The 25,905-nt window shown below is 39.8% G+C and overlaps 1 protein-coding gene across 1 annotated transcript; it reads right to left on the bottom strand.

Annotated features, from left to right (window-relative positions):
* Positions 1-1,868: 1,868 nt before the first annotated feature.
* On the bottom strand, positions 1,869-10,021 carry calm1a (calmodulin 1a). Its single transcript, XM_040042842.1, has 6 exons — positions 9,842-10,021; positions 4,290-4,320; positions 4,052-4,195; positions 3,836-3,942; positions 3,021-3,156; positions 1,869-2,908 (listed from the first exon to the last, which is right to left on the bottom strand). Exons 1-6 carry the CDS (start codon positions 9,842-9,844, stop codon positions 2,880-2,882), a joined length of 450 nt encoding a protein of 149 aa, XP_039898776.1. The 5' UTR covers positions 9,845-10,021; the 3' UTR covers positions 1,869-2,879.
* Positions 10,022-25,905: the final 15,884 nt, after the last annotated feature.

Consider the following 25,905-nt stretch of genomic DNA (forward strand, 5'->3'; position numbering starts at 1 on the left):
TGCTTTTTATTTTTTGCATGCAGCTGTGAACAAATAAAAACATGATTATGTTTCAGTGCGTTGAGTTGTTGCTTTTACAAACATTTCTTGAATGCAAATGTGCAATGTGTGTGAGAGTGTGTGTGTGTGTAGGGTGTCAGAGGGACTTTTCCAGATCGCCCAGAATGTCTTGTCTGCAGATGAAGAGCTGTTGCTAGGCAACAGAGCCAGGGACAGGATGGGCAAAACAGAACGAGAGGAGGGAGCAGAAAACTGTGGGAGCTGGAGGAAAGAGTGGGAGAAGGAATTGGAGGGGGGAGGGGGGGCTTGAGCCATGATGAAGACGACTTGTATGAGGAGGTCAAAATGAAAAGCTTCATCTTGAATATTTAAGACTGAGGTGGCGATTGTGGGATTGCAGAGGAGCAGACAGGGGGACGGGGAAGTGTAGGAGGTGTTGGATGTATCCTCTGTCACACACAGAGTTAGTAGCTGGAGTTATGTAACAGTCTGAAGTGTATTAATACATCTTGCTGCTCTTTGCTTGCTATTAGTGAGCTGCCACTCCAGCATTAATAACGGGCTTTCCAGTGCAGAAGATTCTCCCCTCGCCTTCAGCTCTGCTGGCTCCAGATTGCTCTCATAAATATTTCAGCCTTTCACCTGACAGCCAGAAGAATGTAGTGAGGAGCGAGTGTCTGAGGGATTTACTTATATGGGGGTACTGCAGAAGACGAGGATTTTACTCATCTACCCCTCAGATGGAGGTTTAATCATTTAGTTCCCATTTTTGATTTTGTTTGTTTTCTTAAATTTCTGCTACATTTACAGGATTATGGTGGCCAGCTGATCACAACTACTCTATCATTACCAAAAAAACAAAACACATTTTTGCCAGGCACATCAGGCAGTGCTGTGATTTGCTTATACACAGAGGTCAGAACTGTTATTTATATGATTATTTCTGCTCCTAAGTTGGGGGTTTTAACATGAGTATCTATGGTCTTGCCTTGTGTTTTGCAGCCTAGTCTATAGCCTATGGTGCCATCTGCTAATCTGAGTCACTAAAAAGGAGTGACAGTGCCCTATGAAGCATTTAGATTGGAAATGGCAAATAAAATCTCCCTATAGTACCCAGAATTGATCAGTTATGGTAAAAATAAACACAAATGTTTTGGTCAGGGCTAATACCCTCCATCCCTTAGAGTGAGGACCTCAAACATTTGGTAGTCCTCATATCAGAGCTGGCACCGGGATGGACCCTGGACAAACTGGAGAGATAACATGTGTCAGCTAGCCTGGAAACACCTCTGTATTCCCCTGGATCAGCCGAGGGAAGTAGGACCTGGCCCAAAGAACTGGTAGATGACTGAATGGATGGTTCACTAGTGGATTTGTAAAATATACATTCATTAACAGTTGATTTTCTTAGACTTTATTTACCTTCAATGGTCTGGCAATAAATGAATGTGGGTTTACTAACGAGTCAGTGAAGTAAGACTGAAACAAAACATCACAAACTGAAGCCAACAGCTGACGTGACTTTCTAGCCAATAATGGAAGTGTAAGTTGATAAAGCCACCCTGTTATCGATATATGGCTCCCAAACACCATCTTTTTTTTTTTTTTTTATACAGTCCATGGTTGCATCCTTTTATCACCGTCTTGTGCTTTCGCAGAAAGTAGTTTTTGTTAATCTCATCCTAAAATATGTTAGGTGGGTTTCAGAGTCTGTGCTCACAGTAAGACATCACACCGATCACCAATGAGTCATTTTAAAGCAGTACGTCCCCCACAGAGTTGCAGGAAAACACACAAGTCAGCTTTAAAAAAAAAAAAAAAAAAAAAAAAAAACACAAAACAAAAAAACCCACACACACAAAGTGGCATCTCAGTTCATGTTTGTGTTTTTATTGGAAAAACAAAATGTAAAGACGAGCATGTACATCTTGGAATGCAGATCAACTGAACCAAACAGAACAGCTGGACTGGGCCGGGCCTCGCCGCACCCATACACACACCCACACGCACGCACGCACACGCACAAACAGAAGATAGAAACACCGCAAAGCACCGACCCCCGTCCCCACTAAAGTGAACTTGTGTACACACACAGCATTTGAGGCAATGACATTTTATTCTTTCATCACTTCCTGTTAATCTAAAACCATTTGTTTACTGAATGTTGCGTCAAAAGCTGCTTGTGTACGTCGATCATCTTTAACCAACCGCCCTGAAACCCTACAACACACTCGCCGCCCAACATGGCTCAAAATCGTCACCCTGCCTTGAACAAAAGGTGAACACACGAAGGAAAAGTGACATGCCCGAAACACAAGATCTAAAATGACTTCTTATTTATTCTATTTTTATGCTTTTCTTAAAAATATCTGACTTCACTCAGGTAAGCAAACTGTGAAAGCTTCTTCCTTCGCTCAGCTAACCAACACCTCCTAGGCCGACCTGAGGACCACCGACTGCTTTCTCCTGCTGTGCTCTCGACGCTAACCCACGAAAAGCCTCATGCATGAAGAACAGAAATGAAAGAAAACAGGAAGTCGAGGAAGAAAGGCGATCGGCCGTCCCGAAACATCGCAGTGACGTCAGGAAGCCAGCTGCGCGGCGACCGCTCGGCTGTTGAGTTGAGATCTGATTGGGCAGCTCGGCGCTGAGATGGGAGAGGGGAGTGGGACGGAGAGGTGGGGGTACAAGCCAGTACATGCAGATTCAGTTAGTTTTTTTTTTTTCCTTTTTGTGAACTTGTTTAATATGGACAGATCTGAGATTTTGAACATTCAGTTTAAGTTGTTGATACAGAACAGTATGATTAAATGTAGATTTTTGCAATAAGAGGTAAGTGAAACTTTTGACGGATTCTTTGTCTTTAACGCGAGCCCAGTTCACTTGGCGGTCATCATCTGGACAAATTCTGTGGAGAACGAAGAGGCGGAGAAAGAAAAGCCATCAGGAATTATAACACAGCAAGCCTCAGGACCAATCAGAGCTCTGGAGCTTCTAATAACACTCATGACCAAGCTCACCTTCGTAGTTGACCTGTCCGTCCCCGTCGATGTCTGCTTCCCTGATCATCTCGTCTACTTCCTCGTCTGTCAGCTTCTCTCCCAGGTTAGTCATCACATGACGCAGCTCTGCTGCACTGATGTAGCCATTTCCATCCTGACAAAGAGATGGGGAAAAGTGATCAGACCAACACGCGTGCCATTTCAGTGTTTCTCCGCATATCTACTCTGGATTTGTGAGGCAGGAGGTCAAATCCAAAAAAAGATCCCGTTTTACTCTTCACCACATCCTCCAACGAGGAGCACGCTGGATTAGTTAAGAGTCATTTACAGTGAGGGAGCTGTGGCTTCATATCAGAAGTGTTGTTATGAAAAGGGAATTTTATTTTGAAAACTGACTGGCCACTTCCTTCATTCCTATTTCTGGCTTCCTGCTTTGAATATGACATGAGGCGAGTCAGTTTCCCCACACAGACTTAAGTCGAGTCGTTTAAATGCTTCAAATGCATCGGGACGAGTGCTGAGAACACACCGAGGGCTCGTATGGAAGTTTTTTTCCCCCACAAGAATTTACCAGCTCTTTTCTACTCTTCTTTACAACAGGATTTCTATAAAGACCTACGCAATTTCTCTTGTTTCCAGTGACTGGAAATGGCTAGGAAAAGCAGCACAGTATGCCATCTTTCATAAATTTCCAACCATCAGAAATTAGACCGCGAGTGCCACCGATTGTTGGAGTGTTCTGATACCTTGCAAAGTGCCTTGATGCAGCTGTTATACTGACTGCAGCATTCATACGTCAAAATATGTATGAAAAACACTTAAACCAGGCCCACCTTATCAAAGACTCTGAATGCCTCCCTGATCTCCTCCTCACTGTCAGTGTCCTTCATCTTCCTCGCCATCATTGTCAGGAACTCGGGGAAGTCGATGGTCCCGTTGCCTAGGAGTAGGAGGTAAATATGACTCATCATTGATAAAAGGGTTATTTAAAAAAAGACAAGTTAGACAGATGAATCCTTCCCCCGTGTCGAGGGAGGACAGCAGCGTACCATCAGCATCCACCTCGTTGATCATATCCTGGAGTTCTGCCTCGGTCGGGTTTTGACCCAGTGACCTCATGACAGTGCCCAGCTCCTTCGTGGTAATGGTACCATCTCCGTCTTTATCGAACAGGGAGAAAGCCTCCTTGAACTCTGAACAGGCAAACAAAGAGAAGAAGAAAGGACATTTACACTGCAGCTGTAAAGACGCGAATAAAATTAGAAGTGTTTTATGGCATCACCTTACCAGCAATCTGCTCTTCTGTTAGTTGGTCAGCCTAAAAAAACAAAACAAAAACACCAAAGAGTGAATTAATATGCTATGTTATTACCAAGATTGATTAAGAAAAAAAAAGAAATCCAATACAATCGTTTTGGTTCAACAAACTAAGCATTTTTTTTTTCTTTTAATGAGACTTGATTATCTTTTAAATTGAGATTAATCAGATACTGCCTCATCAGGCATCACAAACAGTGGTGAGAACTGCTTCTGTAAGCACTTTGTTGTGGTCGACTTGTGACATGCAAGCTTTGCCTGGCAGAACTCTTCATCTTCGGTCATCATCTTCACAGTTTACCATAGCTTACTGCTTTTACTGTCATTTAATGATCTAAAATTTCCTTATTTCGAAAGGCCCATTTTAAAACTCCAGGATTATGTTACTTTGAAAGAGAGAAAGAAAGACAAACTCCACACAACATCAACAAAAACACTGACAAGGCTTCAAGGCTTTTGATAATGACATTAGGAAGCAAATGCGGGGATTAATCAGGGATCTCATTACTTGAGTCCAACCTTTATATCATCAAAGTGGATATCTGTTAGGTCTGCCACCAGCTTCGCTGCTTTTGGTTCTGTTTTTTTCACATCCCTGCCTCCACCTCCTATTCCTCCATCCAGTCTTAACCCTCCAGGCCCTCTGCGCTGCTTCAGATCCACACCTCTTCCTGCTCCACCACCACCTCCTCCTCCAGTTTTCATGGTCAGCCCATCGAGCGCTCCCCGCACCATCACCAAGCCCTCAGCCAGGCACTCAGCCTGCTTGCTGGTCTGGACGCCTTGCTTTTTTACTTCAGCCAGCTCGGCTTTGGTTCTCTGCAGGCAGTTCCTCAGGTCCTGCATCTCTCTGACGAGGCCATCCATGCGGCTTGATGACGAGTCCATCAGCATCTGCAGGAAGGCCCTGTAGCTCCTCTCCTGCTGCTGGATCAGCTCTTTATAGTAGTGCTGCTGTTCGTCCAGGAGGTCATAAACGGTGGACAAGCTCACCAGCTCGTCTTCTGCTGGGTAGACGGCAATTTTCTTGGGCAGCATGACGAGTGGGTGATAGCAGGAAGGGCAGGAACTGGGAGGAATGGGTGGATGAAAAAAATGGTTAGACATCTATCCGTCGCTTCTGATTGGCAGAAAGGATGGAAGGAGGAGACTTTGCCATGTTTCTGAATAGTTACATATTCAGGAACATGGATTATAAGATGCTAAAAGATGTTTTTAGTTGTCCTGGATGGGCAGACGGATGCATCAGTCGTCTCGTCTTTCAGTCATTCCAGTGTAGATGGATGACAGAAGTTTTCCCCAGAGCAGAAAGAGTCAGCAGATTGGCACTGACCAGCCAGGTTGATGGAAAAGTTGCTCCACCTGTTGACGTTTTCCTGTGTGTCAGTCTCTCAGCCAAGCTTTCTATCCAAGTGACCAGGCACTGTTCTTCCCTGGCTTCAACTGCCTCCAACAACTTTGGAGAACCCCTCTCTTAGCAGTGTTTCAGCCTCCCCAACACATGGACATTCAAAACCTCCTGCGGAGGATCAACACATGAAGAGCAGCGGAACAAAGAAATCGAGGCTGGAGGAGGTCAGTGAAACTTATCAGTAAAATTGACGTTAGGTGTGTGAGAGTAACGGGGTCCAGACCAGGGGGGAGGTCATGAGAGTTCAGTGTGTGTGTGCGTCTCCACATGTATATGCTAATCTGTCACCTGTCATCTCACTGCTACATTTGCAGCTCCCAGGGAGGATCGGTTGGCTAGTCATCTGACCTCCTGCAAAGCATCATGGTTCACACCAGGTGGACCCCTCAGGAAGTTCCCCTTTCTCCACTTACTAATTTGTCCCCAAAGCAGGCCAAACTTACACCTTCTCCTCAATGCAGATGTTTTTTTTTTTTAATTTTCAGTTTGTTTCTAGATTAAACTTACTACAAAAACTGTCTAAGGTGCCAAAACTATCAAAATCTATACAGCTTTAGGGAATTCAGTTGCACTTTTGAATCACAAGGGTCATAAATAACAATAAGAGTGCCTGTAATTGATTACTACGTCTTCTACAATGAACATGTAGCTTGCAAAGGGGGAACAACAATAGGACATGCATCCTGTTCATTTGTTTAGTTTTCCATTCCATTAATATGATACAGGTATTGGGTTAATAAGCTATAATCCTCACTGGGAAGACAATATCAAGCCTGACCTCATCATTGCTTTGCTCGTGAAAGATCTTATCATCTTTATATTTGTTTTTGGATGAACTTTATTGTGTTCATGGGAAGAAATGGTAGTTTAGATAAAAGCTATAGAAATACAAAAATATTATCATGATATTAAGGCCCTAATTATTTAGCACAATTGCAGACTGGTTAACTAATTAGAAATCTATTTTTTAATAAAGTAGATTTCCTTGAACTTTGTGGATATGCTCAAAGGGAAAGCGAGAGGTCGGGCACATTAACAGCACTATCTACATGATCCTGTTTTAATAATAAAAACTGCCGGAAGCCAAACCTGAAACTGAAACTAAAATGATCAATTGCCTGATATCTGAATCAAAATATGCTGTGTACTCATGTGACCCAAGGGAAAGGCGGACACTAATGACGGCACTGATCTGTGTCAGGCCGAGCGATGGTTAACAAGCTGCTAACACCTCTAATATCCAGGCCAAATTCCTCTCAAGGCGCCTGGCAGTAGAGCCGCGTCAAGTATGAGGGCTCTATGATTTCCTTCTACAGCACCCATGGGTATTATTCTGAAATGTAAAATTAAACTCCGTGCAGATGGCTTTGATTAAAGCTGAACACAACAGCTTCTGTTCCCTGTACTTTGACAGTTAAAGTGAACTCATGATGGACATGTCATGCAAGACAAGTCTGTCTGCTTTTAAACGAATCCTGCATATGTAAGGAAGTACAAGGAAGTACAGCTTCAGCCTACTTCCTGTGTCAACTTTCTCACGTACGTAGCTATAGCAACCACAAACTAACCACAGGGTAATTTCCCCCGCAGGAAATGGCCTTGTAAAGCAGCTTTTAGAGGTCATTATTAGGTTCGGGGACTAGATAATTAAAGTACAAACTCTGGAGCTTGAATTACATCAACCAATCAGAAGCAAGACTGAAACAAACATTAACAATGTCAAATCTAAGATAAAGCCAACAGTCTTCACTGGGGGTCATTCGACTAACTTGAACCATTCAGGACCTGAAGCGATTTCCCCCCTCAAATTCTTTCTTAGAGGGTTGATCAGCGCCAGGTGGGCAGCTTGAAATAACAGGTGTGCACCTTGAACCTGAAGGCTGTTGGTTTGTGTTCCTTTTCAGATGCAGGCATCTCTCAGATGACTAATTTTTTTGGACATGATCTCACAATGACAAAAATAAACATTATGAAGAACAGCCAGAGTAAACTATATTCTGATCTACAGGCTGAAGAACGCCAGTCAACATCTGCACGCCTGTTCTCTATATGTCTAATACAGTAAATACACACACAGATACAGAGCTTTACATCTCCTGTGTCAAAACACTTTTTTTAAAACAAACACTACTAATTAATCCATTATGCAGCCCTAATAAAAACAAGCTGAAAAATCAAACGCTCCCCTTCTGTAAGGAGTTGTTTTTCTGCTTATTCCTACAGAAAAAAAATAAAAAGCCAAGTTCAGAGCCCTGTAGCCAATCCAAAAAAATTCAAATAAGAGAAGCTCCAACAACAATTATCTAACACTAACTTTAAATGTGCTACTGCAGAACAGGAATATGAAACGTAAGGCCAAGAAACACTCAAAACCGGCCCACTCAAGTAGGGCATAAACCTCTCCCAGTCGATGTGCAATGAGTTTGACTTCCCTGCTGCAGTGCTAACCAGGACAAAAGCTGCTACAACAGGTAAAGTGGAACTTTAATTACCTGGGACTGCTGTTTGCACTACTGTTAAGAGTCTGGGGTTTTTTGTTGTTTTTTTTTGCCCCTCACATAATTATATCATGCATATTTATATTTTTAGGCAGCAGTTTATGGTTGCATGTATTTGACTTCCTCTCTTTGAAGCCTAGACACATGCTAGCTTTATTATAGACTTTACACTGGGAAGTTCCACACCTTAATCTTATTTGTAGACATAATTTTACCTGATCGGACCGATATGTAAAGATTCACACTAGAAACTACAGCCAGAGTCATAAAAGAAAGAAATGTTTACAGTTTTATTTTAAATATGTTATTAATTATCATCAGACTACCTGGTTAGGTTAAGGTACTGTTTTAAGGTCAGGTAGTAGTACCTGGTTAGTTACCAGTTAGGTTATGGCACTCTTAAAAACCACCTGGTGAAGTTATGACACCAAAGAGAACTCTGTTAGGTTTAGGTAATAAGGGGTATTTGGTTAGGGTATTGGTTAGGGTATGCGGTTAGGGTATGCAGTAAAAACATAACCAGGCAAGTTACAACACTAAAAGCCACCCAGAGAGGTTTAGGTGCATTTATGTGCTTTAACCAAAAATGTTTTTTCAGTAAATGTTTTTTAAAAACATGACATCAAATACACACTGAACAAAAATATGAACTACAAAAGGATCAATTTTTATACTTAACAATAGGGTCCTGAATGTGTAAACGCAAGCAACTCCCTCCACAAGCTTTTTATACGACAAACCTGGGTGGGATGCTACCACTCCCCTGGAGACTGGCACAGTGCATTCATGGACACACAACCCAGGAACAGTGGTGTATGTGCGTGTTTAAATAGTATAAATAGTGTAACATGGTGCTTGCAGTGTGCATCCACTGCAGATCAGACTTTTCATCTAGGATCATCAATCTGTACTTAAAAATGTGACGTCAAAACAGGTCAAACACGTTTTATTCTACGCAAAGCGTATGCATGTATGTACACCATAACCTCTGGCCTAATTAGGACTATCAGCGGCTTTTACAATGGTTGCACGTTGGACTTTGACAGCTCTTATCTACAACTTAAGCTAACGCCTATGAAAATATGCACCCTTACATAAATGGTCTGAACATGAAGGGCAGATGTGCACCTTTATTTTACAGCTCCATGTCTCAGAATAATCAGCAGAGAGAGGCAACTCTCCTCCTGAGAAAATTAGCCATCCTTACATCCTTACTAAAAAATAGAAGAAAAGAAACCACCGGAAAATCAGACTATCGGCGAGGGGATCACTGTTAGCTGTGATGCTAACCAGCCAAAAGCTCCACCACAACTACCAACTGTGGCCACCTGTAACGAGTACTACCTCTCAGTTCTCAGTTTGTGAAGGTGCTTACGGCACCAAAATCTGCTGCAATTTCACAGAGTGGGGTCTTAAAAAGGGGGGGAGGAAAAAGCCGCGGTGGTAATAAACTGCTCCGCCCGCAGAGTCTCTGTCTAGTACCGCCACAGTATTAACGTTCGTCCCTGAGCGCTCTACTGCGGAGATATTTCAACCCCGCATCTGGCTTCCAGTCAAGTTCACACAGCTTAAATCCACACACATCTCAAGGCACGGCTGGTTAAAATACTCACCATGTCTGTGCGGAGTTCCAACAGCGGGTCTGCTAACGCTACGGGGGAACAGAGGGAAATGGACGGTCGCCACAGAGCAGGAGGGCTGGCTGCTGCTTGGGGGCGGGTACGCAGGACAAAGCACCGCCGCACAGCTCTCACGGTATTCCTCCGCAAAGACCCGTGAGTATGGCTCCCCGCGCTCGCTGCACGCGTTCATACGCACCATCTTGTCATTTTTAATTTAAATCCAGAGAAGTTAGGAGTTGGAATAACCGCACTTAGTTAGAAATCAGGAAGGAAATCAAAGTGGAACTGTTTTTCAATTGAATGGTAAGGTCTATATTATTACAATGCTTGGGTAGGCTGGTGGTGTTGGGAGTACATATACTTTAGGAAAGGATGTGATACAAGAGGTCCAGGCTTCGTTTCTTTTTATTTTGCCAGGAAAATAGGAAACGGCTTCGGAAATTTAATGAAACATGTGCAAATATGCACAAAAATATAGTACACAAGTCTTGTCCTGTCTTCCTCCATTTGCCACTAGCCAGTCATGGCAGATGGCTGCCCCTCCCTGAGCATGGTTCTGCTAGTGGTTTCTTCCTGTTGAAAGGGAGTTTTTCCTTCCCAAGGTCGCTAAATGTTTGCTGATGGGGGGGGTAGACACTCACTGTTGTACCTCTCTATTCTGTACATATTGACAAACACTCCAAAAGACCAGTTGTGTAATTTTGTTCTGTTTCTCTTCATTAAGAATAACTTCTTGACAGCCAATCTTCCACAGAGACCGTTTCTGATAACGCTTTAATGAACAGGAGATGGATCTACTGAAGCTCCAGATGCATCTCTCAGGTCCTGTGTTAGGTCTTTACTGGATTTTTTGTTCCCCTGTTTCTTAAATACTTGACTCTTGGATATGGTTCATCTGCTGTAGATATTTTTTTAAGGTCTGCACTTCTTCTCTTGTCTTTGACTTGTCCTATTCTCTCATTATTTTCTAAGGAACCACAATGCTGAGATGCCTAAAGATACAAATGATCTGTAGACACAACACTGGTCTGGTTCATCCTGTGAGTGAGGTGCCTTTTCATCCTTGAATGATTCACTGCTCAGTATTGAGTGGCTTGATAAACAAGTAAAATGTGTTATTTTGAAAATGGTCAGGTACAAACAGCCAATGTCCAAAGAAAACAAGAAAGATCTTCAGAAACTCTGGAGAACTATAACTTAACTGTCAATGTAAATGTGCTTTTGCAGAACATTTGCTGCTTGAGTTTCAAAATTTAAATGTAGGAATAACATAAAATTTTGCTTTTTAAATGACTATAAGGACTTTTTTTTATGTATTTAAAACATGAATGTGAATGACAAATATGCTGTAGGCTTTAAATTTTTTAAGTGGGACACCTGGTCACCCTAGTTGCAGGAAATGTTGAGCTTTAAGTATCCATCACCTGGACATGGTATGTTATTTCACCATATTTGACAATGTGGTAGAGCCGGGGGATCATAGCACTGAGCTTACATCATGGTGGATGACCCACTCTACCTGTTAAACCACAACCACTCATATGCTGCTCTCACACCACATTTCTTATTGTGTGACAAAAGATCACGCTCCAGGAAATAGGGGGGAAAAAATGCTACAGCCTGAAAAGAAATGGTAAACATAGATAGATGTAGCTTCTGGCTCTGCAAAGTGGCGTTCTCATGAAGTCTCCCAAAACCATTCTTTCATTATACTGGCCACCAGGGCGGGATACCTGTGATTGACTTAATATCCCATTTCGGGTCATCACTAATAAAACGTTTGGTCAATTTTTGTAAAGTTTGGTTACTCTGAAAGGAGGATTATGCAGTACATTCTCATGGACATTAGCAAAGGCAGTGCCAAAATGCCTTAAACATTTTGCAATGGTCACCTACTGGAAAAGTTAGAAACATCTTCATGGCCTCAGTTGCTTTTTTCAGGTCACAATGGAAAAAAAAATTACTTTGGAAACTTTAAAGATTACCAGGATGATTATCCACAACATGAGTTTGCAGTGTACCTGGTTTACACTCATATCTACCGCTCGGGTGTCACGTCTGATTTCAACACACTAGCATGTTCAGATTACCAAGTTTAGAGGAGAAATAAACATATTTACCGCACAATACAGACCATCAAGTCTTAATTTGGGATCTAATTAATTAAATGTAATTAATTACACATGGTGAGGTTAATGTTAACTAGTGAAACCAGCAGGACTGGCCTCATGTGTCAGTCAAGCTTCACTTTCCTCCCATTAGTTATTGCTGTAATACTAAAAAACATTTAAATCAGCATGTTACCTGCCCACTTTTTGCCATCGCCACCAAATACAGGTTAAGGTTTAATTATTATTTTTTTAATTGCAGTTAAAAAAAAAATTACAAAATAACATTGCTAACAAGCATAGCATGGTATGTGTTTTGGTGTTGTTTATGGCCATTAATTATTTTCTGTATTTACTTTAGGGTTAGATGGAACAATGGCGCTTACTTAATTTTCCAACAGCTGGTTACGTGAATATGTGGATCTTATATCGTTTGGCTTTAAACATTAGTCTGCCCACTGCACAAAACTTGCAGTTTCACTCTGCACAATTTGACTGTTTAAGAGCATCGACAGTCCCATTAGGTTGAGGCATCAGTTGGTGAGTCAGCCCAGACATTTCAAATGTCATCTGTCACGAGAATAATGAGAGGAGCTTTCTGAATATGGTTTGCTGTTTTCAAAATGTAAAAAAGGCTTAAAACATTAGTTTTTTCCTTTTATGCTGAAGCCACTGGAATGATTTCTACATATGGTTTTGGATTGCTCTGTATTTATTGGTCACATTAACACATATTAAAGTGATTAGGAATAGTACTGCAGGTTATGTATATGCAGAAATAATATACTTACATTTTCATCACATAATTTAGGAGTTGCCAGCCTACATTTTTGGCTTTGAGAAACTCTCTATTAAATCTTATCCAGTCTATTTAAAATGATACTTTATCCAGGATACTTAGAGTGCTGTTACCTGTCAGCACCTGTCCACTCTCCAATTAAATAAAAACCTCTTTATGGCGTCCCTTCAATCTCAAGGTAGTTTCTCTTTTACATATATTTACATTTAAGGCAAAATTAATGTCATCTGGCGATCTATTGGCGTCATTATGTTTCATGACAATTAAAAATATTAAAAAATATATCAATATCAATAATTATTATGACCTCAATAACGCGGCACTAACACGCTAGCTCGGCCGCGCAGAAACTGACGGACTACTTTGTGTAACGATCTTTTATACAGGCGGAAGGATACGCTCTAAACAGCGCGGCTGACGGCACTGGGTACAGTTGCAGTTTTGATTTTGAGAGCCGGATTCTGATTGGACAGCGCGGACCCGCAATGTGCTGCACGCTGTAAGGAGGCTGCTGATTGGCAGGAGGGGATCTGCAATGCGTCAAACCACAACGCGTCTCCACCGCAGTTGTAGACAGACCGGAAGGCGGGTAAGATCTGCCAGGTAGTTTACAGGTGTGTGGCAAGCAGAAATTAAGACGTGTTATCCTCTTTTTATTTAAAATTGCACTTTTAAATGTATTTGTAACAAAGTTTGTTGTACAATTATTGAGTAATAGAATAAAACTGATATCCACCTGAAAGTTAAAACTGTCTGCATGAATGTTTTGTTTGTTTTCTGACTCTGTTTGAAAAACTAATTGCCCCCTGCTTTTAAATCATGAATTAACTGTGATTAACAACATTTAACACAAGTTAAATTTTACGAACCACACTCAAGAGAAGTAGACTAAAGATGTCAAAAATATGTATTGGTGTCACTTTCCCATATATTTATCATCATGTCACATTTTAAAGAAACCAAGTAACATACATCTATCAGTCTGGAAATAGTTATAAAGTTTATAAAGTCTAAAATTTTTTGGACTCCAGCAAACACCGGAACAAGTCTTCATAAGTTAGATAGTATCTTAGCCCCAATATCAGGGGCTAAGACTCTGCACAGGTGCGTTTAAAACGACTCCAACAGCAGCAGTAAAGGTAGAAATAGGAGAAATGCCATTAGAAATCAGAAGAGAGCAGTTAACACTGAACTACTGGGACATGGTCAAGATCTTTCAACAAAAACTATTCTCCAACCCTGCTGGGAAAAAGAGAAAAGAGAATTGAAGAGCTTTGGGTGAACAGTGAGGCAGGAAGCAGCTGAACTTAATCTGGACAACATCAGCATGAATCATTACCTGTAATACCACCATGGATACTCCCTGATGCTGTAGCAGATTTCAAACTATTGGACAAAAAGAACAAGAATGGGGGTTTTATATTAAACTCACATACAGTGTAGACATACAAGTTATGTCAAAATCTACACAGATGCATCAAGGAATTCATCCAACCAAAGTGGGACAGTATTTATTGTTCCTGAGTTTAATGTCAAAGTAAGGAAAAGGATCAGTGACGGACTATCAGTGTATAGTTTCAATACTGTTAGCTGTCCAGTGGATTGAAGATGCAAGACCACTAAGATCTGTGATATGCTCAGACTCGAATTCAAGACAGTCACTCAGCATATAGAGAAGAAGAAACAATAGAGCATGTTTTAATGCACTGTCAGAAACATGATGCCAAAAGAAGACAACTGATCAAAAACCTTGGTGATATGAAAGTGAAACTGGACTTAGTTGATTTATTTTGTAAGAAGTTGAAAAGTGAAAGTTATCAGGCCATATTTTTTTTAAGGCAGACTAATTTGTTTGGGGGGGATTTGAATTATCGATTTTTTAAATGTTTTTATATATATATATTTTTTTTTTATTTTACTTTTTCTTTCTTTTTTTTTTTTTTTTTTTTTTTTTTTTTTTTTTTTTTTTTTTTTTACATTTTGGTCCACGCTCCACACCAAATGGTGGCGGTAATGCAACATTTTGCTGTTTGCCAACCCCCAATAAATAATATAGAGAATAAGAAGACTAGAAAACTTCAGTGGGATGTTTTTGTCCACAAATGGAGAAAACTTGGGACCGTGGTGAACCTTCCCAGAAGTGTCCGGTCTACCAAAATTACTCCAACATGGACAGCTAATCCAGGTGGTCACAGAAGAACCCATAGTAAAATCTGAAGAACATCTAATGGGGGAGTTTCATGGCAAAAAGCAGTGCTGACCAAAAAGAAGACAAAAATTCATCTCACATTTGCCCAAAAAGATCTTCAAAATGTACGAGACTTTGGGGAAGATATTTGGTAAAATCTGAGGTTTTTGGAATGGTTGAATCTCATTACATCAGACACAAATCTAACAAAACATTTTATCACAAGAACACAGCAACAGTCAAACATCGTGGGGATAGTTCAGTGGTCTGAGGCTACTTAAGTGGTTCAGGACCTGAACAACTTAATTGATGGAGTCATGAATTCTGCTCTCTGCCAGAAAATCCTAAAGGAGATCATCATTTTGTTTCCTTATGCTCATAAACTGTGTTACCCTGCAAGAGTAGTAATGGGTAGATGACGTCTCATGGAGTGTGTGAAACCTTACTGTGTCGACACTGTGTTAGTGTGCTGCTCAATAGCGACATCTGCTGGATATTAAAAATAATCCCATGCAGCTCGGATTCAAAGGAGCTTGCAAAGAAAGATCGGATAAAAAAGTGTGGAGAGACTGAAACAGCTAACTGTAAAAGTATGTCAAATGTAGATTTAACAGAAATCTTTGTTGCAAAGAAATGTAAGTAAAAAAATGTGAAATAAAAGTGAGTTTTGTTGGGAAAAATACATGCTTGTGACAGTGGGAGTGGTTGTGTATTTGTAAGTGAGGGGTAAAGGCACAGTTTACACAATTTTTATTAAAAATGTGACGTTTTTGTAATATGTTGGGACCAAGGTGAAAGTGGTTATGCACACTTTACATCTCTTTCTCATACCTTTCTGAAAGGGAAGGTCAAGGAGGTGAAGCAGCTTCTGAACCCCTCATCTTCTATAAAGTTATGCGGCTGACAGTATTTAATGATCATGTTCAGCACAGCCTGCTTGCTTTCTAGAAATTTAGACCCCAAAATGGAAATATATGTCTCCCAATCTACAGACTTTAAACACCATTTCTGCACACACCCTGTATCACACTCCTCTATACTCAGTTCTATGTATCAGTCCATTACAGGATAGTGGTCACCTCCTACAAACACCTGCAAGTGAATCTGACACTAATGTGTGATTGTCCTTCCAAAGAGACGCCAGATCTGCTTGACCACCTGAGGATTGATGATCTTATTAAAAAAAAAACACCAGGCATGTTGCCAAGGGACTGTAAAAGATACCCTGGGCAACATTCAGACAATGCCTGCAGATGCTGGGGTTAATGGCATCTTTATTGGCAATCATGCCACTAGGTGGACTGCATATGAGGGAGCGTCAGAGATGGGTTACATCACTGAACCTTTGCCAAAAGCGCCACATCAGAGTGACAACAGACTGCGCCGCAGCACTTACACCACTGGAGAAATCCCACAACCAGGAAGGTGGAGACTATGCCTGTCTCATAGGCTGGAGAGCCACACATGAGGGTAGAGTAAACCAATATTTAAAAACAGGAATTATCTGATATATGACGCTAAAATTTACAGCAATCATTATAAACGTTAAACTTTTCTACTGTGAACAGGTGAGCAGAAGGTTTGGTTTTGACACAGAATGATCACTATATCAAATTATACTGTAATAAATTAAAATACAAGTACTGATGACCAGAGTACACATATGCTACACTTTTTTAATTTGTGGTTGACATCAAGAAAAGACAACAAAAGTCACCTTGTTTTTAATTTTGATTTCTTTTTTTTATTTCATTATAGTGCAAATTAACTTGGATGAGTGACGAAACGTTTCTCCCACAAAACGCTACGTCCAGATGAACAGAATCAACTTTTGGAGATTTACTTTCCTGGATGATTAAGAATGCATCAAGACCAGTTTTTGGATAATTTCTGCTTCAAGATTTTGAGAGAAGCAAGGCAGTGGAAAAGTCAAGGTCTTTAGTCATCGCTGCCCTTAAAACAGCATCTGAAGGGATACATAATAGCTCTTCCCACTGCTCCAAAGAACCTGGCAATTTTGGACTTTTGTGGAGGACTTGTGAGGACACCCAAATTGATTTTCAAATGCTTCAAAATAGCCTCATCAAATGAACTATCACCTGCCCAAGCAGCATTCATGACCTGTTCTATGGAGCCAAACTCCTTGATGAGTCCTTTAAACAATTTTTTGGTCAATTGACTCACATTCTTGTCCAGATTTGTTATAGACTCCTCAATGCTGATTTCAGGTTGCACCAAGTTCTTGACATGTTCAATAATGTCTTCTAAGTTTTTGTTAGCTAATGAAAGCAGAGGCTTTTTTAGGCTCTTTTTGTACTGAGCCATGAGTCTAGCTACACTCAAAAAAATGAAACGTTGACTTTAATTAAAATTATTTTGTCAACAGGTTCCACGAAATTGAATTATGTTAGTTTAAAGCAAAAATCTTTAGTTCATCTAATTTAAAAAAACTACTTAAGATTAACAAGACATATTTAAGACTAACTAAATCAAGTTATGTTGTATGAACATAGATGATATATTTTCAGGTTAGATAGTTTAGATTAGTTACTTCAACACATTTCTTATTTGGGTTGCTGTTTTCAAAATGTAAAAAAGGCTTGAAACATTAGTTTTTCCTTTTATGCTGAAGCCACTGGAATGATTTCTACATAGGTGTTTGGATTGCTCTGTATTTATTGGTCACATTAACACATATTAAGGTGATTAGGAATAGTACTGCAGGTTATGTATATGCAGAAATAATATACTACATTTTTCATCACATAATTTAGGAGTTGCCAGCCTACATTTTTGGCTTTGAGAAACTCCCTATTAAATCTTATCCAGTCTATTTAAAATGATACTTTATCCAGGATCTTAGAGTGCTGTTACCTGTCAGCACCTGTCCACTCTCCAATTAAATAAAAACCTCTTTATGGCGTCCCTCAATCTCAAGGTAGTTTTCTCTTTTACATATATTTACATTTAAGGCAAAATTAATGTCATCTGGCGATCTATTGGCGTCATTATGTTTCATGACAATTAAAAATATAAAAAATATATCAATATCAATATATTATGACCTCAATAACGCGGCACTAAAACGCTAGCTCGGCCGCGCAGAAACTGACGGACTACTTGTGTAACGATCTTTTATACAGGGGAAGGATACGCTCTAAACAGCGCGGCGGACGGCACTGGGTACAGTTGCAGTTTGATTTTGAGAGCGGATTCTGATTGGACAGCGCGGACCCGCAATGTGCTGCAGCTGTAAGGAGGCTGCTGATTGGCAGGAGGGGATCTGCAATGCGTCAAACCACAACGCGTCTCCACCGCAGTTGTAGACAGACCGGAAGGCGGGTAAGATCTGCCAGGTAGTTTACAGGTGTGTGGCAAGCAGAAATTAAGACGTGTTATCCTCTTTTTATTTAAAATTGCACTTTAAATGTATTTGTAACAAAGTTTGTTGTACAATTATTGAGTAATAGAATAAAACTGATATCCACCTGAAAGTTAAAACTGTCTGCATGAATGTTTTGTTTGTTTTCTGACTCTGTTTGAAAAACTAATTGCCCCTGCTTTTAAATCATGAATTAACTGTGATTAACAACATTAACACAAGTTAAATTTTACGAACCACACTCAAGAGAAGTAGACTAAAGATGTCAAAAATATGTATTGGGGTCACTTTCCCATATATTATCATCATGTCACATTTAAAGAAACCAAGTAACATACATCTATCAGTCTGGAAATAGTTATAAAGTTTATAAAGTCTAAAATTTTTTGGACTCCAGCAAACACCGGAACAAGTCTCATAAGTTAGATAGTATCTTAGCCCCAATATCAGGGGCTAAGACTCTGCACAGGTGCGTTTAAACGACTCCAACAGCAGCAGTAAAGGTAGAAATAGGAGAAATGCCATAGAAATCAGAAGAGAGCAGTTAACACTGAACTACTGGGACATGGTCAAGATCTTTCAACAAAAACTATTCTCCAACCCGGCTGGGAAAAAGAGAAAGAGAATTGAAGAGCTTTGGGTGAACAGTGAGGCAGGAAGCAGCTGAACTTAATCTGGACAACATCAGCATGAATCAATACCTGTAATACCACCATGGATACTCCCTGATGCTGTAGCAGATTTCAAACATTGGACAAAAAGAACAAGAAGGGGGTTATATTAAACTCACATACAGTGTAGACATACAAGTTATGTCAAATCTACACAGATGCATCAAGGAATTCATCCAACCAAAGTGGGACAGTATTTATTGTTCCTGAGTTTAATGTCAAAGAGGAAAAGGATCAGTGACGGATCAGTGTATAGTTTCAATACTGTTAGCTGTCCAGTGGATTGAAGATGCAAGACCACTAAGATCTGTGATATGCTCAGACTCGAATTCAAGACAGTCACTCAGCATAGAGAAGAGAAGAAACAATAGAGCATGTTTTTAATGCACTGTCAGAAACATGATGCCAAAAGAAGACAACTGATCAAAAACCTTGGTGATATGAAAGTGAAACTGGACTTAGTTGATTTATTTTGTAAGAAGTTGAAAAGTGAAAGTTATCAGGCCATATTTTTTTTAAGGCAGACTAATTTGTTTGGGGGGGATTTGAATTATCGATTTTTAAATGTTTTTTAATAATATATTTTTTTTTTATTTTACTTTTCTTTCTTTTCTTTTTTTTTTTTTTTTTTTTTTTTTTTTTTTTTTTTTTTTTTTACATTTTGGTCCACGCTCCACACCAAATGGTGGCGGTAATGCAACATTTTGCTGTTGCCAACCCCCAATAAATAATATAGAGAATAAGAAGACTAGAAACTTCAGTGGGATGTTTGTCCACAAATGGAGAAAACTTGGGACCGTGGTGAACCTTCCCAGAAGTGTCCGGTCTACCAAAATTACTCCAACATGGACAGCTAATCCAGGTGGTCACAGAAGAACCCATAGTAAAATCTGAAGAACATCTAATGGGGGAGTTTCATGGCAAAAAGGAAGGAAATCAAAGTGGAACTGTTTTTCAATTGAATGGTAAGGTCTATATTATTACAATGCTTGGGTAGGCTGGTGGTGTTGGGAGTACATATACTTTAGGAAAGGATGTGATACAAGAGGTCCAGGCTTCGTTTCTTTTTATTTTGCCAGGAAAATAGGAAACGGCTTCGGAAATTTAATGAAACATGTGCAAATATGCACAAAAATATAGTACACAAGTCTTGTCCTGTCTTCCTCCATTTGCCACTAGCCAGTCATGGCAGATGGCTGCCCCCTCCCTGAGCATGGTTCTGCTAGTGGTTTCTTCCTGTTTGAAAGGGAGTTTTTCCTTCCCAAGGTCGCTAAATGTTTGCTGATGGGGGGTAGACACTCACTGTTGTACCTCTCTATTCTGTACATATTGACAAACACTCCAAAAGACCAGTTGTGTAATTTTTGTTCTGTTTCTCTTCATTAAGAATAACTTCTTGACAGCCAATCTTCCACAGAGACCGTTTCTGATAACGCTTTAATGAACAGGAGATGGATCTACTGAAGCTCCAGATGCATCTCTCAGGTCCTGTGTTAGGTCTTACTGGATTTTTTGCTTCCCCTGTTTCTTAAATACTTGACTCTTGGATTATGGTTCATCTGCTGTAGATATTTTAAGGTCTGCACTTCTTCTCTTGTCTTTGACTTGTCCTCTTCTCTCATTATTTTCTAAGGAACCACAATTGCTGAGATGCCTAAAGATACAAATGATCCTGTAGACACAACACTGGTCTGTTCATCCTGTGAGTTGAGGTGCCTTTTCATCCTGAATGATCACTGCTCGAGTATTGAGTGGCTTGAATAAACAAGTAAAATGTGTTATTTTGAAAATGGTCAGGTACAAACAGCCCAATGTCCAAAGAAAACAAGAAAGATCTTCAGAAACTCTGGGGAGAACTATAACTTAATGTCAATGTAAATGTGCTTTTGCAGAACATTTGCTGCTTGAGTTTCAAAATTTAAATGTAGGAATAACATAAATTTTGCTTTTTAAATGACTATAAGGACTTTTTTTTATGTATTTAAAACATGAATGTGAATGACAAATATGCTGTAGGCTTTAAAATTTTTTAAGTGGGAACACCTGGTCACCCTAGTTGCAGGAAATGTGAGCTTTAAGTATCCATCACCTGGACATGGTATGTTATTTCACCATATTGACAATGTGGTAGAGCCGGGGGATCATAGCACTGAGCTTACATCATGGTGGATGACCCACTCTACCTGTTAAACCACAACCACTCATATGCTGCTCTCACACCACATTTCTATTGTGTGACAAAAGATCACGCTCCAGGAAATAGGGGGGAAAAAATGCTACAGCCTGAAAGAAATGGTAAACATAGATAGATGTAGCTTCTGGCTCTGCAAAGTGGCGTTCTCATGAAGTCTCCCAAAACCATTCTTTCATTATACTGGCCACCAGGGCGGGATACCTGTGATTGACTTAATATCCATTTCGGGGTCATCACTAATAAAACGTTTGGTCAATTTTTGTAAGTTTGGTTACTCTGAAAGGAGATTATGCAGTACATTCTCATGGACATTAGCAAAGGCAGTGCCAAAATGCCTTAAACATTTTGCAATGGTCACCTACTGGAAAAGTTAGAAACATCTTCATGGCCTCAGTTGCTTTTTTCAGGTCACAATGGAAAAAAAAATTACTTTGGAAACTTTAAAGATTACCAGGATGATTATCCACAACATGAGTTTGCAGTGTACCTGGTTTACACTCATATCTACCGCTCGGGTGTCACGTCTGATTTCAACACACTAGCATGTTCAGATTACCAAGTTTAGAGGAGAAATAAACATATTTACCGCACAATACAGACCATCAAGTCTTAATTTGGGATCTAATTAATTAAATGTAATTAATTACACATGGTGAGGTTAATGTTAACTAGTGAAACCAGCAGGACTGGCCTCATGTGTCAGTCAAGCTTCACTTTCCTCCCATTAGTTATTGCTGTAATACTAAAAAACATTTAAATCAGCATGTTACCTGCCCACTTTTTGCCATCGCCACCAAATACAGGTTAAGGTTTAATTATTATTTTTTTAATTGCAGTTAAAAAAAAAATTACAAAATAACATTGCTCACAAGCATAACATGGTATGTGTTTGGGTGTTGTTTATGGCCATTAATTATTTTCTGTATTTACTTTAGGGTTAGATGGAACAATGGTGCTTACTTAATTTTCCAACAGCTGGTTACGTGAATATGTGGATCTTATATCGTTTGGCTTTAAACATTAGTCTGCCCACTGCACAAAACTTGCAGTTTCACTCTGCACAATTTGACTGTTTAAGAGCATCGACAGTCCCATTAGGTTGAGGCATCAGTTGGTGAGTCAGCCCAGACATTTCAAATGTCATCTGTCACAAGAATAATGAGAGGAGCTTTCTGAATATGGTTTGCTGTTTTCAAAATGTAAAAAAGGCTTAAAACATTAGTTTTTTCCTTTTATGCTGAAGCCACTGGAATGATTTCTACATATGGTTTTGGATTGCTCTGTATTTATTGGTCACATTAACACATATTAAAGTGATTAGGAATAGTACTGCAGGTTATGTATATGCAGAAATAATATACTTACATTTTCATCACATAATTTAGGAGTTGCCAGCCTACATTTTTGGCTTTGAGAAACTCTCTATTAAATCTTATCCAGTCAAGTATCCTGGCTAAAGTATCATTTTAAATAGAGTGCTGTTACCTGTCAGCACCTGTCCACTCTCCAATTAAATAAAAACCTCTTTATGGCGTCCCTTCAATCTCAAGGTGGTTTCTCTTTTACATATATTTACATTTAAGGCAAAATTAATGTCATCTGGCGATCTATTGGCGTCATTATGTTTCATGACAATTAAAAATATTAAAAAATATATCAATATCAATAATTATTATGACCTCAATAACGCGACACTAACACGCTAGCGCGGCCGCGCAGAAACTGACGGACTACTTTGTGTAACGATCTTTTATACAGGCGGAAGGATACGCTCTAAACAGCGCGGCTGACGGCACTGGGTACAGTTGCAGTTTTGATTTTGAGAGCCGGATTCTGATTGGACAGCGCGGACCCGCAATGTGCTGCACGCTGTAAGGAGGCTGCTGATTGGCAGGAGGGGATCTGCAATGCGTCAAACCACAACGCGTCTCCACCGCAGTTGTAGACAGACCGGAAGGCGGGTAAGATCTGCCAGGTAGTTTACAGGTGTGTGGCAAGCAGAAATTAAGACGTGTTATCCTCTTTTTATTTAAAATTGCACTTTTAAATGTATTTGTAACAAAGTTTGTTGTACAATTGTTGAGTAATAGAATAAAACTGATATCCACCTGAAAGTTAAAACTGTCTGCATGAATGTTTTGTTTGTTTTCTGACTCTGTTTGAAAAACTAATTGCCCCCTGCTTTTAAATCATGAATTAACTGTGATTAACAACACAAGTTAAATTTTACGAACCACACTCAAGAGAAGTAGACTAAAGATGTCAAAAATATGTATTGGTGTCACTTTCCCATATATTTATCATCATGTCACATTTTAAAGAAACCAAGTAACATACATCTATCAGTCTGGAAATAGTTATAAAGTTTATAAAGTCTAAAAAATTTTGGACTCCAGCAAACGCCGGAACAAGTCTTCATAAGTTAGATAGTATCATAGATAGTATCTTAGCCCCAATATCAGGGGCTAAGACTCTGCACAGGTGCGTTTGGGTCATTCTTACTATTCGGTGCCATTTGAGTCCTAATGACATAATATGGTATATTTAGTGTAAAACTTGTCTAATGCTTATTTCTAAACCATTTTCTTGTATGTTTAACCCCCCTCTACCATAGAACACATTGATATATACACAGGATAAATACATTAAAAGTAAATTACTTTTATTTTAGCACAAGTCACTAAAGTACTATGTCCCCAGTCATGCTTGCTCGACTTCAGTTACAAATATAACTTTAAAAAAAAAAAAAAAAATCTAGATTTTTCATCATTTCTGGATTGGCTTATTTCTAATGTTCCTCATCAAATGTTCTTTTTTATTATTAATGCATGTTTAATACTTAAAATCTTTAAAAAATGTTGTGTCCCAGAATCAACTGTCACCCCTGTTACTCTGATAAGAATTCCATAGAACACATCACCTGATTATTCTTTTAGTCACATGACACTCCCGGATGTAACATATTTTGGAGGGAAAACTTTCAAGAAGAAGACGAGTAAGTACCACTCTTTAATCAACCCTTTTTTCAATGTTTTAGCAAGATTTTGTAATGTGGCAAAGCATAACACGTCCAACCTGTTACGCTTATTAATAGTGGAAACAATTTTTTTTTTGTAATTTTTATAATATGGCTAATAAACATGTTAAAAATGGTTCTTAGTGGTCACCATGTACTAGCTTGTTGTTCATCATACTAGTAGTAATGGCTAAGTTTAGCATAAAATCTCCCCCCTGTTACCGTCACCCCTGTTATGCTATGCACTGTAACAGGGGGGACACATGGTAACGGGGGGACGTAAGATGATAGAAGTTTAGTGTTTAGGGTTATTTATACAAGTGTGTATTGGTAATTATTATTAACCTGTATATATATACTTTTAGAAGATTTTGAATAGTATACATTTTTCAGGGAATGGCACCAATGTCTGCTGCGGAGAAGCAGCGGCGCTACCGAGCACGTCGTGATGCTGACCCTGAGAGAAGACAGATATATCTCAAGAAAGAGAAGTGGAGAAAGGACAGAGAGGAAGGGAAAAAAAGAAAGTGGCAGATCTCAGTGAACGACAGAAGAGAGCACAGAGAAAGCAGTGGCGAGAAAGGAAAAGAAAGCAGAGGGCTAGTGCCAAAGGCAGGACAGAATTTGAGGCTATGAATACTCCTCCCCTAAGTCCAGAATATTCCCTAGAGCCAGAAAATGCCCCGCAACCAGGACCCTCAAGGTTAGAAGAAGAGTTGACAGTTCAATGCTTTGCTGACTCAAAAGAAAATAAAAAAACAGAAACGTTTGCTAACTGATTCACTGAAGAATCTGCACCATAAGTTTCTTTCAGAAACTGAGCATCAGGTCTCATATTCTTGTTTCTGCACCTTAAGACCATTTTGGGTTGTGGTGCCCACAGAAGCTGATCGTGAAACCTGTCAGTGCAGGACACATGAGAACTTACAGTTCATGGCCAATGCCCTGTACGTCCAAGGTCTGTCAGCAACAAAACACATTGAAGAGATGGTAGATGCAACAATGTGTGATGCTAAATCCAAAGTCTGTGCATACGGTGAGTGCAAAGACTGTTTCAGTACAACACACACACTCTTGAGACCTAACAACACAGAGATAGCCTTTACCAAGTGGTCTCTAGAAGAGAATGAAAAATTAAATGATGGAGAGGTATCTGGTAAAAAGTCAACAATTACAGTGAAGACAACTGTCATGACAACAGAGGATGCACTTGCAGGGGAATTTCATGATGGACTACTCAGATTTAGGCGGCACGTCTTTAATATCCGATGGCAGTATAGGGCCTACAGACAACTGAGAGAAAATTTGAGAAACGATGAATGTCTGCTACATGTAGATTTTAGTGAGAATTACTCCTGTAAGTATTCTCAAGAAGTACAAGCAGTCCACTTCGGAGGGTCACACCAGCAGGCAACCCTACATACTGGAGTACTGTACACTGCAGCTGAACAGTCACCAGTAACATTCTGCTCTATCTCACCTTCCAGGCGGCATGATGCCCCTGCGATATGGGCCCATCTTGACCCTGTGTTAGACATGATCAGAGAAAGATACCCTCTTATCAAACACCTCCATGTCTTCAGCGATGGTCCAGCTACACAATACAAACAAAAGGGCAACTTTTACCTGCTCTCAAAAGAGCCATTCAAAAAAGGGTTCAAAAACATCAGCTGGAACTTTTTTGAGGCCAGCCATGG

Source organism: Simochromis diagramma, unplaced genomic scaffold (assembly GCF_900408965.1).
Source record: "Simochromis diagramma unplaced genomic scaffold, fSimDia1.1 OVJJ01000304.1, whole genome shotgun sequence".
NCBI classification, from domain to species: Eukaryota; Metazoa; Chordata; class Actinopteri; order Cichliformes; family Cichlidae; genus Simochromis; species Simochromis diagramma.